Source organism: Gekko japonicus, unplaced genomic scaffold, assembly GCF_001447785.1.
Source record: "Gekko japonicus isolate JY-2015 unplaced genomic scaffold, Gekko_japonicus_V1.1 scaffold480, whole genome shotgun sequence".
NCBI lineage: Eukaryota > Metazoa > Chordata > Lepidosauria > Squamata > Gekkonidae > Gekko > Gekko japonicus.
In genome coordinates, this window is record NW_015175370.1 from 955,536 (window position 1) to 967,265 (window position 11,730).

General features: G+C 41.2%; 1 protein-coding gene across 1 annotated transcript in view; it reads right to left on the reverse strand.

Annotated features, from left to right (window-relative positions):
• USP34 (ubiquitin specific peptidase 34) overlaps positions 1 to 11,730 on the reverse strand; it is a 132,353-nt gene that overhangs the window by 17,316 nt on the left and 103,307 nt on the right. Inside the window, exons 58-69 of the mRNA XM_015425498.1 lie at positions 10,775 to 10,855; positions 9,919 to 10,004; positions 9,161 to 9,329; positions 8,978 to 9,052; positions 8,242 to 8,393; positions 5,161 to 5,209; positions 4,956 to 5,060; positions 4,800 to 4,844; positions 3,678 to 3,779; positions 1,870 to 2,017; positions 657 to 1,291; positions 26 to 183 (exon numbers count right to left, since the gene is read on the reverse strand). Of these exons, the coding sequence (XP_015280984.1) occupies positions 26 to 183; positions 657 to 1,291; positions 1,870 to 2,017; positions 3,678 to 3,779; positions 4,800 to 4,844; positions 4,956 to 5,060; positions 5,161 to 5,209; positions 8,242 to 8,393; positions 8,978 to 9,052; positions 9,161 to 9,329; positions 9,919 to 10,004; positions 10,775 to 10,855 (1,805 nt within the window). The remainder of the gene's footprint in view (positions 1 to 25; positions 184 to 656; positions 1,292 to 1,869; positions 2,018 to 3,677; positions 3,780 to 4,799; positions 4,845 to 4,955; positions 5,061 to 5,160; positions 5,210 to 8,241; positions 8,394 to 8,977; positions 9,053 to 9,160; positions 9,330 to 9,918; positions 10,005 to 10,774; positions 10,856 to 11,730) is intronic.

The window sequence follows — 11,730 nt, forward strand, 5'->3', positions numbered from 1 at the left end:
TATTAATAGTCTAAGTCTCATGTACCTTATTAAAGTAGTCCAGCATGACCGTCCATCTAAGCAGCGGAGGTAACAGCTTATGGTAGTTTTCTTAAATTGCTTAATGTCTTCCAGTTCCTCTTCTCTCATATCTGGCCTCTGTGCTACAAATAGTTGCATGAGGTTAAACAGCTCTTCCACTGCCTAAACAAACAAAACAAGCACGAGGATAAACCAATCATCTTAATGGACAAAATCTCAAGTCCTTTTCATTATTTCACAGAAACTCTACACAAGTATATTTTGTGAATTAGAAAATCTACTCATCCAAGGCTTTCAACTTAGCAACAACATCTTAGAAGTATGTACACTGTGGGCTTCTTAACTCCTTATTCCCTTTTTTGGAATTAGGGATGAACAACAACTGGAGGCCTCAGGGCCAAATCTGGTCTCCAAGTAACACCAACTCTCCCCTTGCCCATTCAAGGGTAAGAGTGGCAAGTGATGAATGGGGTTGGGGGGCTGGCACACCCACCTTCCAATTCTTCTTCAAAATGATCCTCATATACAAGTAGTAATTACCTTGTCCAGAGTTTTACATGCTTCCTCTGCAATGAGGCCAGCTGCCTTTGCAGATGCCAGTTTTTCTAGCTTCCCTTCCACATAAGTAGACTTACCCCAGGGTACTGGCTTGCATGTGGTGTGAGATTCTTGAAGGCCCACTGGATATTCTGATGAGAAGCCAGCTGTCTGGTGAATGCAGGAGACTGCTCACAGCACAGCCTCAAAATGCCATAGTAGGCAGGCAGCATCCCGCGATTAAAGAGCACCACATCCTGGTCGTCGTGGTCAGCTAGGATGTAATTGAAGGCAATGTTCTTGGTCACCACAGGGTTCTGCACAATAAGGCGCACATTCTCAGGGCAGTCGACACAGACATTGTACCAAAAAGAGAGAAGGGCCTGTTTGTTGTGGTTGGTGGCTATGGCAGGCTCAGAAAGCTTTGGTTGGAAAAGGTTCCACAAGTCCATGAAATAGGTAGAAAACATCAGTTTTTCTGTTTTGGAAATCAAACAGTAAGTCATGAAACTAAAATAGGGCACCAGCTTAGTAGTCCCATGAACAGCAGCATCAACATAGAGCTTAGCTCGAGACAGGAGTCCAAGAAGTACGTTGTAGACCTGGTGAAGGACAACTGTGGTATCTGGGCTGAGGGGGAGGTCTCGAGTTGGGATGTGAAGAGAACGGGTGGATCGGAACATCTGCCGGAATGAATTGCTTGGAATAAGGGACACCAGAAGGTATGCTGCAGCTGCAAAAAACGAAAACAAACAAATGAAGAATAGCTGGTTTTTATACCCTGCTTTTCTCTATGCTACGGAGTCTCAAAGCAGCTTACAACAGTCATCTTGTGAAGTAGGTGGAGCTGAGAGAATTCTGAGAGAACTGTGATTGGCCGAAGGTCACCCAGCAGGCTTCACGTGGGGGAGTTGGGAACCAAACATGGTTCTCCAGATTAGAGTCCACCGCTCTTTACCATTACACCAGGCTTGCTATCTGAATGAATAGGCCAAACCTTCCCAAATTAGCATTTTCTCTCTAGAGACTGATTGTGATAAAACCTCATTCTCATTTCCACAGGAGAAATACAATTACATTGGTTCAAGAGCATGCAGTAACTCAGCAGAATTCAGAAATGGTAGGACAATTTATAAGTGAATATTTGCAAACTTTGTGATTTACCCCACTCTGAACGTGAAATAAGCAAAAAACAAACAAACCCTCATTCCCATTTAACATGTTATTAACCAAATAAAAGCAGCCTGCAATGCTTCATATCCACATAATAAATGAAACAGCAGAAAGTTATGTTTTTCTTCAACAACTTACAAGTTCTCACTCTAGGGTAATTGTGAGCCAAAAGAAAGCGTTCAACCCAGTTCTCCATATTCTGCAACACCCAACTGTGGGCAAGTTTATTTCGAGGCGTCTGCACTGCTAGCCAATCTAGGCACTGAGAAGGGTTGTATTCAATCACCTAGGAAAAACAAGGCAAAGAGAAACGTCAGTGAACAAGAAGGGATCACAGAACCATAAACCCATTTTCTTTCTTCTCTTTCGGAAGTGGACAGTCTAGCCACTGAGCTGCTAAGTGCCTTTCCAATGACAAGATCAACCTAACACCACCAGACATTCTATCCCCTCGTCTATTTCACACAGGAACACCTGGGACACATTTGGCCAATGACCAATGTCTAAATGACTTAATTGCTTTGAAAGGAATTAAATCAAAATACAGTATAGGTGCTGCTCTTCATAATGCACGATTGTTTGATAGTATTTGGTTACATGTACTCTATGAACCTCATCTAGTTTTACATGTTAAACTGCAATGGCTTTTCTACGTTGAGACACAAAGTTTTGCAACAGTGCTGAGCATCCTGTCAGATCCAGAGTCCCTTCTCACTTACTAACGAGTTTTCTGTCTGTCCCCATCACAGACAGATAATCTATTACACATGGGACTGTAGGTACAATTTTTAAATTTCTGAATTCTGCTGAGCCAACTTAAATGGCTGAAGATGACAGTGATTCTTACAGGACTGCACCACCTCAGTTCCCCTGGCGGGGAATCACTTGCTTGAAACACCCCCACTTGAAGGACTTGACCACTCACTCATACCACCTGCAATCCTTCTGCGCAGGCTGTGGGTGACCAAGGATGGGCCTGAACAGTATCTAGACAAGCAATTCTTCAATATCAAAACCACCATACTGAAAAACATGTTTTCCTCTCCTTGAAAACTCACAGGACAACAGCCATAACAGGGCTTCTGTCTAACCTACTTGAAGATCTGGAGCCAACTGGAGTTACCACGCCCCCCTCCCCCAATGAAAATTGTATTGTTTGCTTCAGCCACTTTGGGAGGAGACGGTGACAAAGAGAACACACGCTGTTTCTCCAAGTCTCAGTGCCAGGTGGTCAGAAGCTTTTCATTCCAAGCAATGGATGGCAGTAATCATTAATTCTTTTTTTCTTTACCCCCCGAAGGGGATTTTTTATTATTGCATTTTCTAAAAACTACAAAGAAACATGGTGGGGAATTTCTACAAACTACAGGATGAAGAAACAGAACCACTAAAAACCCAAGAGATGGAGGTCATATTATATAGCTTAGCATCAAGATAATAGCTTTTTAACAATTCCTTTTGGACAGTGAGAGTGATCATCATCATCATCGCCACCAAAACTGACTAAATGAAGGTTAATCTAGAGAAATAATTAAGTTAAAAGCAAACTTCAGAAAACAATGGCATCTCAATTTACAATTTTAGTTCCCCAATTACTAATATTTTTTTCTTTTTTTTAAACAAGAGAAAACAAATCTCCCTCAAAACTCAAAGGCCAGCTCCTATAATAATTAATCAAAACTGCTACTTTAATATAATGCAATTCACCAGAATAGCAAGAAAGCCAACAGAGGAAATCTGCACCTAGATGTCCTTGACTACATATCAGAGGAGAGATAATACCAACTATTTTAAAGGCTCCTTGAGAGACGGAGAAGGCTTGTCCAACTGAGCCCATTTAACATCTGAAGCACATACACTTCTTTGAAGATTGTTCTGTCTCACTGCTGAAATACCACTAAGGGCAAAGAAAACCTGAATCTCTACTTCAGTTCGACATACTGTACCTCCCATATCCTCTGCAGAATGTAAGATGCAAAGGACATTCCTGGAGGGCCACCAGCAAATTCCATAAGCATAGTCAGCAACTTGAAGAAAGGATTCGCTGCCTGCAGTGGTAAAAGAATCCCCCAAACATTACACTGAATAAGACAAGAGAAATCATATGCTGAAATCCCAGACTTGCCTTGAAGACCTTTTACTCCTGTGTGCTACATACAGCGTTCAGTAACTGTAAAATTTACAGCTGTAGTCTGTAGCGACCACAAAGCACCTCAAGATATATTCAGAGCTGTATGCAACTACTGCAGTTGTAATCAGTGAACACACTGAGCTCGTAAATCTAACTGGCTTGTCTTTCTTTTGATGAAAGTAAAATTATGCCTGTGCACACCACACAAGGTCAAACAGATGCAGCTTGTCATTTACTGCTAGTTAAATGTTTCATATTACGATGAGGAGTGCATGCATGCATGCCTATGAACGAAGGTGCTCTGTATACAAAGACATGTATAATACTACAGAGACCTGAGGGAATGAAAGCAGTTGCACAGAAACTTTGCGCACAAAAGCCAGTTTAGTATAGGGGTTAATGGACTAGGATTGGGGAAACTCAGTTTCAAATCCCCACTCAACCACAAAGCTTACTTTCTCTCAGACTAACGCTCCTCAAAAGGAGTGGAGGCCGGAGATACCCAATATCAGAGCTGGGCGGCTACAATTTTCTAATACATTTATTGGTGAATCTTTCTATGAACTGGTTGAAGTAGTTCCTGCTAGGCTAGAAAGCCAAGGATACTTCCTGTGAGTCCAAACACTGGTGTGATGGACACTGGAGTCTCAGTTGCAGAAAAAGGCCACCTACTTTATTTAATTTGACAATTTTTGTGCTGCCTGTCTAGGAACCACAGCCCAAGGAAGGGTACAAATAAAAATAATTTAAAAAGTGCCCTCAGACAAATTGTTCTAACTGTACGCCCTTGTGCCAAAGGAAGGATGGGACTATAAAACAAACTCGGATTATCAAACAAGAAACTATCATTTTTCTATGTGGAAGAATGCACATGTACACCTTTAGTAACTTGGGGAAAAATCAGTGAATAGTTTGGTAGATAGAAGTAGTTACATACCTCAGGAGTCAACTTGGCTATGGAGGTAAAAAGCATGGATACAATCTGCAACAGAAACAAAATCTTAATTTGAGAGGTCAATGATTAGATAACACTTGAATTGGTTTTCCAGTTCAGTTCCCAGTATGAACAGAATCTACAACAGCAGAGACTTACATGTTCTGCGAGCCTGTTGTTGTACCGACAGAGGCTGAAAATAAGATTGCAGGTTTGCCTGATGTTAATTCCATCACGGATATGTTGAAACAGGAAAGGAAAACCCTGGAATATGCACAAAGATGTTGTTGCAGCAAATGTCTCAAAAAATACACATTACAAAACAGTCAGGTATATTTTATTATATATGTCCAGATAATGTTACCTTGCCTCCCGTTAATGCTGCCATGTCATTTTGGGATAAAGTCAAATGCCTAAAATATACAAAATGGGACAAATTCATTTCTACAATCAAGAAAAAACAGAGATGCTTTCCTTTTTTAAAACTTGTAAAGGTTAATGGATTGTTAGAAATAACCTAAAATACCACCATTAGTACTACTAGAATGCTAATGTTCAATGAATAGCTTAAGATGTCATTACACATACGATGGGCGGAAAAAACCTTAACATGAAATAAAAACAGAAAGAAAAAAAGAACATACAAAAAATACCATCACTAGCGTCAGATTGGCTTGGATCCTATGTCTCCACTGCACTAATGTGGAGCTTTCTCCTGACATACTTCCGCCAGAAGAAAGGCTTCTTCTCTGGATACAATCTTTAGAAACTACTTCTAAATAACCCAGTCTTTAGGGTTAACATTTGGTCAATTTAACCTATTAAAAATCCCCCCCCCCCACTTTCTTTAGTTCTAATTTAAAGATTCCCAAAATGTAGTCACAAAGAAGTCACAAAAGACTGCTGGGATTTCAGACTTGCTCCAGCACTGGACCAATGCTAATATAGCAGCCATAATTAAGTTACAGATAAATCAAGTATCTTTTTTTTTTTTTTTTGCATTCCAGTTTCCCTAAGATCATTTTAACTAGGCCTAAAGGAATGCTTTTCTGTACCTTTGGTTCTCTGAGGACCAAACAAGAACTGGGTCCTTTAGGTTTTCCTCATGGGACAGCCCCGGCACAAGGGTGAGAAAAGGGGGCATGATGGGAAGAACACAGTCTTAAACTCTTACCCTGAGACTCTAATACAAATTTCTCCCCTAAACAGACGAGGCAAAGCGAATGCCCGTCGGTGGGGGATATTTTAAGGCCGCAAGTCTTACACCGTTTGAAACAACCCCACCACGGGGCCATAGGCCAGCGGGGGGGAAACGTAAAAACAAGAAACAAACACACCGAAGAAAAATGCTAACTACAAAAATAAAGAAAAGGAAACTAACTAAACGCAAGTTTAGTAAAAAATTTGGTACTTAACAGACCGAGGCAGAAGGCGTCCTACCAGCGCGGCGGTCAGAAAAGAACTGGCGGGATCTGTGTGCCCCTCCTTGGTCATGTGCAGTGGAGCCGGCGCGTGACCTGGGAGAGGCGCGAAAATCCCTTTTGCTAGCTACCGGTACCGAGAAGGTTCAGCGCAGGCGCAGTATTCCCAAGGGTGTGATGCACAGAGACCACGAAGAAGATCACAGTCTTATACTCTTACCCTGAGACTCTAATACAAATTTCCTCATCCATTTGTAGGTATTGCTTACGGAGGCCAAGCTATATACTTGAAAAGGGCCATTCAAATTACACAAACAGGTGTTTGGCAAATGAATCCTCTCAGCCCAGATGGCTAACAGAGGAGTAACACTTTCTGTTTAAGCAAGGTTAGGTTTTATATGCTTATTTTTTTCAAGGTTCAGGTCTTATAGCCTATTACGTTATACCTTTTGTACTGATTGTGTTCATATTATAGTCTGAATGTGTCATTAATCAAGAGTATGTTTTCCCTGTATTTTTTTCTCAAAAGGCATTGTAGAAATAGTAAACTAAAGCAAACAGATTTGTGTTGTGCCACTCTTCCACAACATTAAAATGTGTGGAACAAATAGGTATGACAGCCAGTGCATTAACTGGCATTCTGTAACCTAAGAACACTTCTTGATGGGGGAGTTCACAAGTGTCTGGCTTCTTTACTCTCCAAATCCACTATAAAACTGGATTAGGAGGTTCCATACAATGCACAGAGGGGCTGTGGTTCAGTGACATGTAGAAAGCCCCAGGTTCAATCCCCAGCATCTCCAGTTAAAGCATCTGGCAGTAGGTGACGTGAAAGACCTCTGCTTGAGACCCTGGAGAGCTCTTGCCAGTCTGAGCAGACAATACTGACTTTGATGGACCAAGGGTCTGATTCAGTGAAAGGTAGATTCATGTGTGTCCCCTTGTCAAACAGTCCTGTTGAGTGGGCCAGACAAGGTACTAGCAAGCAAAAGTCAGGGAAAAGACTGCAATTACCAGAGCCTGCACTGAATCTGAGATGTACCACCAAGATGCCCAGTTTCCAATATTCTGCTGAAACTATTTCAGTACACAGTGTAACATCCTCGCACCTATCTCATAGGGGAAGAAACGTATGTACAGCATCTCTCACAGGAAATAACCCTGTTATTAAGAGTCAGTGCTGTAATACAAACACTGCTGTCTCTCAATATGAAGCAATACAAGTACATGGTAAACCAATAAATACATTCTGAACATACCAGCTTGGATCCTAAGCCCCAGGGGTGGTGTCATGCCAAAGGAAGGCAACTTTTCCCCTCACTTTAGCTTTCTGTGCCCCTCCCTAGAAACCTATGTTCCTGTGGTCAGTTGACCCGAAGGAACAATGCAGAGAGAAAATTAAGGGTCTGCAGCAGGTATGAAGAACTGGCCTCTGCAAAGTTGTTCTGCTGGAAGAGCTGCTGCTGCACCAACAGAATGGCCATTCTGACCCCACTGGGGAGGGTGGTATATAAATCTAATCAAATAAATAAATAAATGGCACTTTAAGCTCCAAGCCACAGACTCTCTTTCCTCTCATACAGAGGAAAAGATGTAGATACAGATACCAGAACTAGAGGTCTCCAATGGAGGTCAGAATGGCAGTTTCGCAGGAGAAATTTAATTTCATGGCCCGCCCTGACAGCTGTATTAGTGGGATAACCTTCCTAAATTTCCTCGTCTTTGTCTCATTTCCACATCCTGTGAAGAAAATCTTTAGCAGGATAGAATTTCACTATCAGGTCAGCCAGCACTTATATGAGAACTGAGCAGGGTGAAGCCCTCACCATAGACTTCTGACAGATGGAAGCTCTGCTACCCTTGCTAGAGCTTCCTCCATTAACAACTCTGCTTAACGGCATGCTGGCAAAGAACAGAGGCATGAGCATTTGCCTACGTTTGCTTACATCAGATCTACATAGTGCACTTACACATGGTTTAAGCAAAGGCAAACAGTGAAGTCATTCCATGTGTACACTTCTTACCTTTCTGAGCGAGACTGTTCAACCAAGAGAGCGATAAGAGCAATCATCTTTTCAAGTGCAGCAGGCCTGTACTTTTCTTCTGCTAAAGAAAGAATATCCTCCTCCTCCTCTTCCTCTTCTCCTTCTTCTTCTGACAGCACTTCAACTTGCGGCTGAACAGTAGTGAGGAAAAAAGTGTACATAATCCTTGCTGCAGGTTGCTGCTGTCAAAGTCCCTGGGGTAACTTGTATACACGAGGGGAGAGGAATCTTGGGATCACTTCTGCCAGCCGTGTAAATGTTTAGGCTGAGTTTGTGTTTCCCATCTTGCTGCTGGTACTTAAGCCTGGCCAAGAACCAAAGGGACCTTGGCTCTTGGCCCATGGCTCACCGCCTATGGCTGTTAGTGAACTGGCCCAAGAGGTCCAGTTCATCTAAATTGCATTTTGGTAGGCCACTTTGCGTCCCAGAGGAGCAAAGCAGGGTAAAAACACCTAAAAATAAATAAGCTGCTCTTAGGTCCCTTTAAGCCAAAAGAGACTGAACATTGGGGGAAGGGCGGGGGGGGGGGAAATGCCCTTCCATGAAGGTTGTTTGCTATTGCTGAATTTCCAAGTCACCCAAAATACAGTTTGAAAGACAGTGCTTTAAAAGCCATATTTTTAATTAGCTATTTTAAAATGTTATGTGATCTAGTATAAGGCTAAATGAAAATGCAGCTTTGCCCAAGGCTAGTACAAGGTTTGTATAAACTTACATTTTCAGGTCCTTTGGTTCCCATGTAGAAATGGACCATTGTTGATATAGCCTGCAGTGAAAGTAAAAACTGGCTCTGGAAACCAGAGAACATAAGACTGTGTGAGCAACATGCTTGCCTGTATGGCCCCCCAAAAACAAGTAGCTGAACCCACACAATTTTTGAGAGTACCTCCTCACTCACCTCCTCTTCTCCCATTTTGGCAAATTCATAAAGGAAGGCAAAGTATTCTGTGAGATGTTTACTGTGAGGTTTAACACCATGCTCCATAATTGACAGCAGAGTCTTCACAAAGCGTGTTACACATGAGCGACTACCAATATCTTCTACAGGGCCATCCATGTCATCCGAACTGAAAACACATTTCAACTTGTGTCATTCAGTGTACAGTTTTAAAAATTCTCTGGAGGCAAGGTGATCTTGGCCCAATCTAAAATGATGCTCAGAAATCCTACATTTATGCATAATGTGCTACCTTTAGCAAACAATGTGGTGCAGATGTAACACACAGCAGGATTTTGTATTCATTCAAATCTCTGCTATACATTTTCTCTATGGGAAGATAGTGACTGTGTATGGTACATCACTATGGTTGCAATTCTATGCACATTTATTTGAGATTGTCCCAATGAATTCTTCTGGAAATTACACAATAATTTCATTTTTTGCTTTTGTCACAAATCAAAATACAACTCAACTCTGAAAAATAAGATTACAAAAAGTTATGCCAATTAAAAACTTTTTAAAAATGAGGAAATTGTTTAAAATTTCTTCAGCCAGTCTTCTGACACAAAGCAATATAAAAAGAACGAAGGGGAAAGCTTGCAACAGAAAGTTCAGAATACTTTTTTCCTTAATGATTAAATAGTTCACCTCCAGAAAAACAGTCTCTGAAACAGCTGATATAATTTTAAAAACTTATTGCGCACAAAATACGTTACCAGTCTTCTATTCCTGGCTGCAGGTAAAGATGGGCATGGACTGGTCTCAGTCGCTGAATCACATGAATACACAAGCGCTGGAACATCTGTAAAATATTAAGCCAGAGACTGATTTCCTTTGAGGATGCAATGATATTTATGTATACTAATTTAATAACAGTCTGGTTTTAAACAAATAATACTATTAATTAATGATCTTTTATATAATTTTCATTTAGATGTATTAATCTACAATGATCTTTTATATAATGTCCTTGCTGTGGCATTGTTAAACTTTCTTCTTAACTAAAAAAATTTACAAAACATTGCTGAGAGGTTCAGGAGAATCAACTGGGACACACTCTCCTTGTAACTCTCCTTGTGAAGGTTAGCACTTGGGGCGAATCAAAGCTGTTTCCACCCCAAATCCTGGCCTGAATCCAGATTGAAATGATTCCAGCAATTATTTTTTTTAGGAAGGGTCTCATTGACTCTTTCAAATCACGGAACAGTATGGATTAACAAACATGAGTGTTGGGGGGGGGGGGCTGAAATAGATTAAATCAACCTTTCTGCCTCTTCTGTCAGTAGAGGTATGCTGACAGAAGAGATAGGGTGATTTCAGTATCTTCAGCATAGCACTCTGCCCATATGGCTGTTAGTCCATCAATGGCTGGAGGCACTAAACTGGCCAGCTGAAGAGGCAGGAGCAGGGGTGTACACCCACTTGAAGATGCAGGGGGTATGGTGGCTGAAGGGGAGAAGCTTGCCCCTATGAATGATGCCAGTTAACCAAACATTCTGGAAAATAAAGTTTTTACTGTATGATGAAATTATACATATATACACAGCACATTCCGTAGTCAGTTCCTCTTACCTGTCTCACAATCTGATTTGGGCATTTTATTAGAATCTGCATAGGCCACCAGTCATCATCAGCCATTCGATCCAGAAACCACTGAAGGGGGAGGGAAACACATTTGTCATCCTTTCATCTACACTCTATCATTATTAACCATGATCACTTTCTCTACCTTAGTTTTATTAGAGGCATGGTGTGTTTTATCACAAACAAACCTTGTAAAAAACCCAAGCGTAATCCAGTGATTATCTGCCTTTCAAGGAAGCAATAGGAAAAAGGTAATTATTTCTTCTTCAAAAGCCAGGCAAAGGTCCCTGTCAGGCAACAGAACTTTTAAGATCTCTGTTGGATTTGTAGGATAAGTTTTTTCTTTTACTAAGGTACTGATTAATTTCTTGGTAAACCAAAAAAATGTTCACAACAGCTTAATCTTGCCTGTATTGTAAAGGGATGTGATCTACAGTGATGAACTATGTAAAATATCTGAACACTAGCATCTTTGTCTGATTTCTATGTCTGCCTGTAACAAATCTGAGGATGCCTGAGACAAAGAAGTTCCTGCCTTGGGTTAGGAAATTAGTCATAATGGCAAATTAACTATAAGCAAGTGATAATGATATTAAGACACTGATATTAAGACACTGATAATGAGGTTGGCAGGAGCTGGAACTAAAGACGGGAGCTCACTCCCGTCATGCGGAAACTCGGGTCTCGAACTGCTGAACTACTGACCTTCCACAGCCTGCAGTTCAGCGTCTTAACCACTTGAGCCACCGCAGCTCCTTTTTTATCACAATAATATGGCATTAATTATTTGCTCTTTTCAAACACAGATAGATCACTGCTCAGAATGGAATACTAGCACTTACTACAGAAAGTCCTCCTTAATAGTGAAAGGGGGGAATCCAGGATGGGCTACTCCTGCTTGGTTCACAGATAAGACTGTGATAACTAGGCAAGTTTTATTCAGC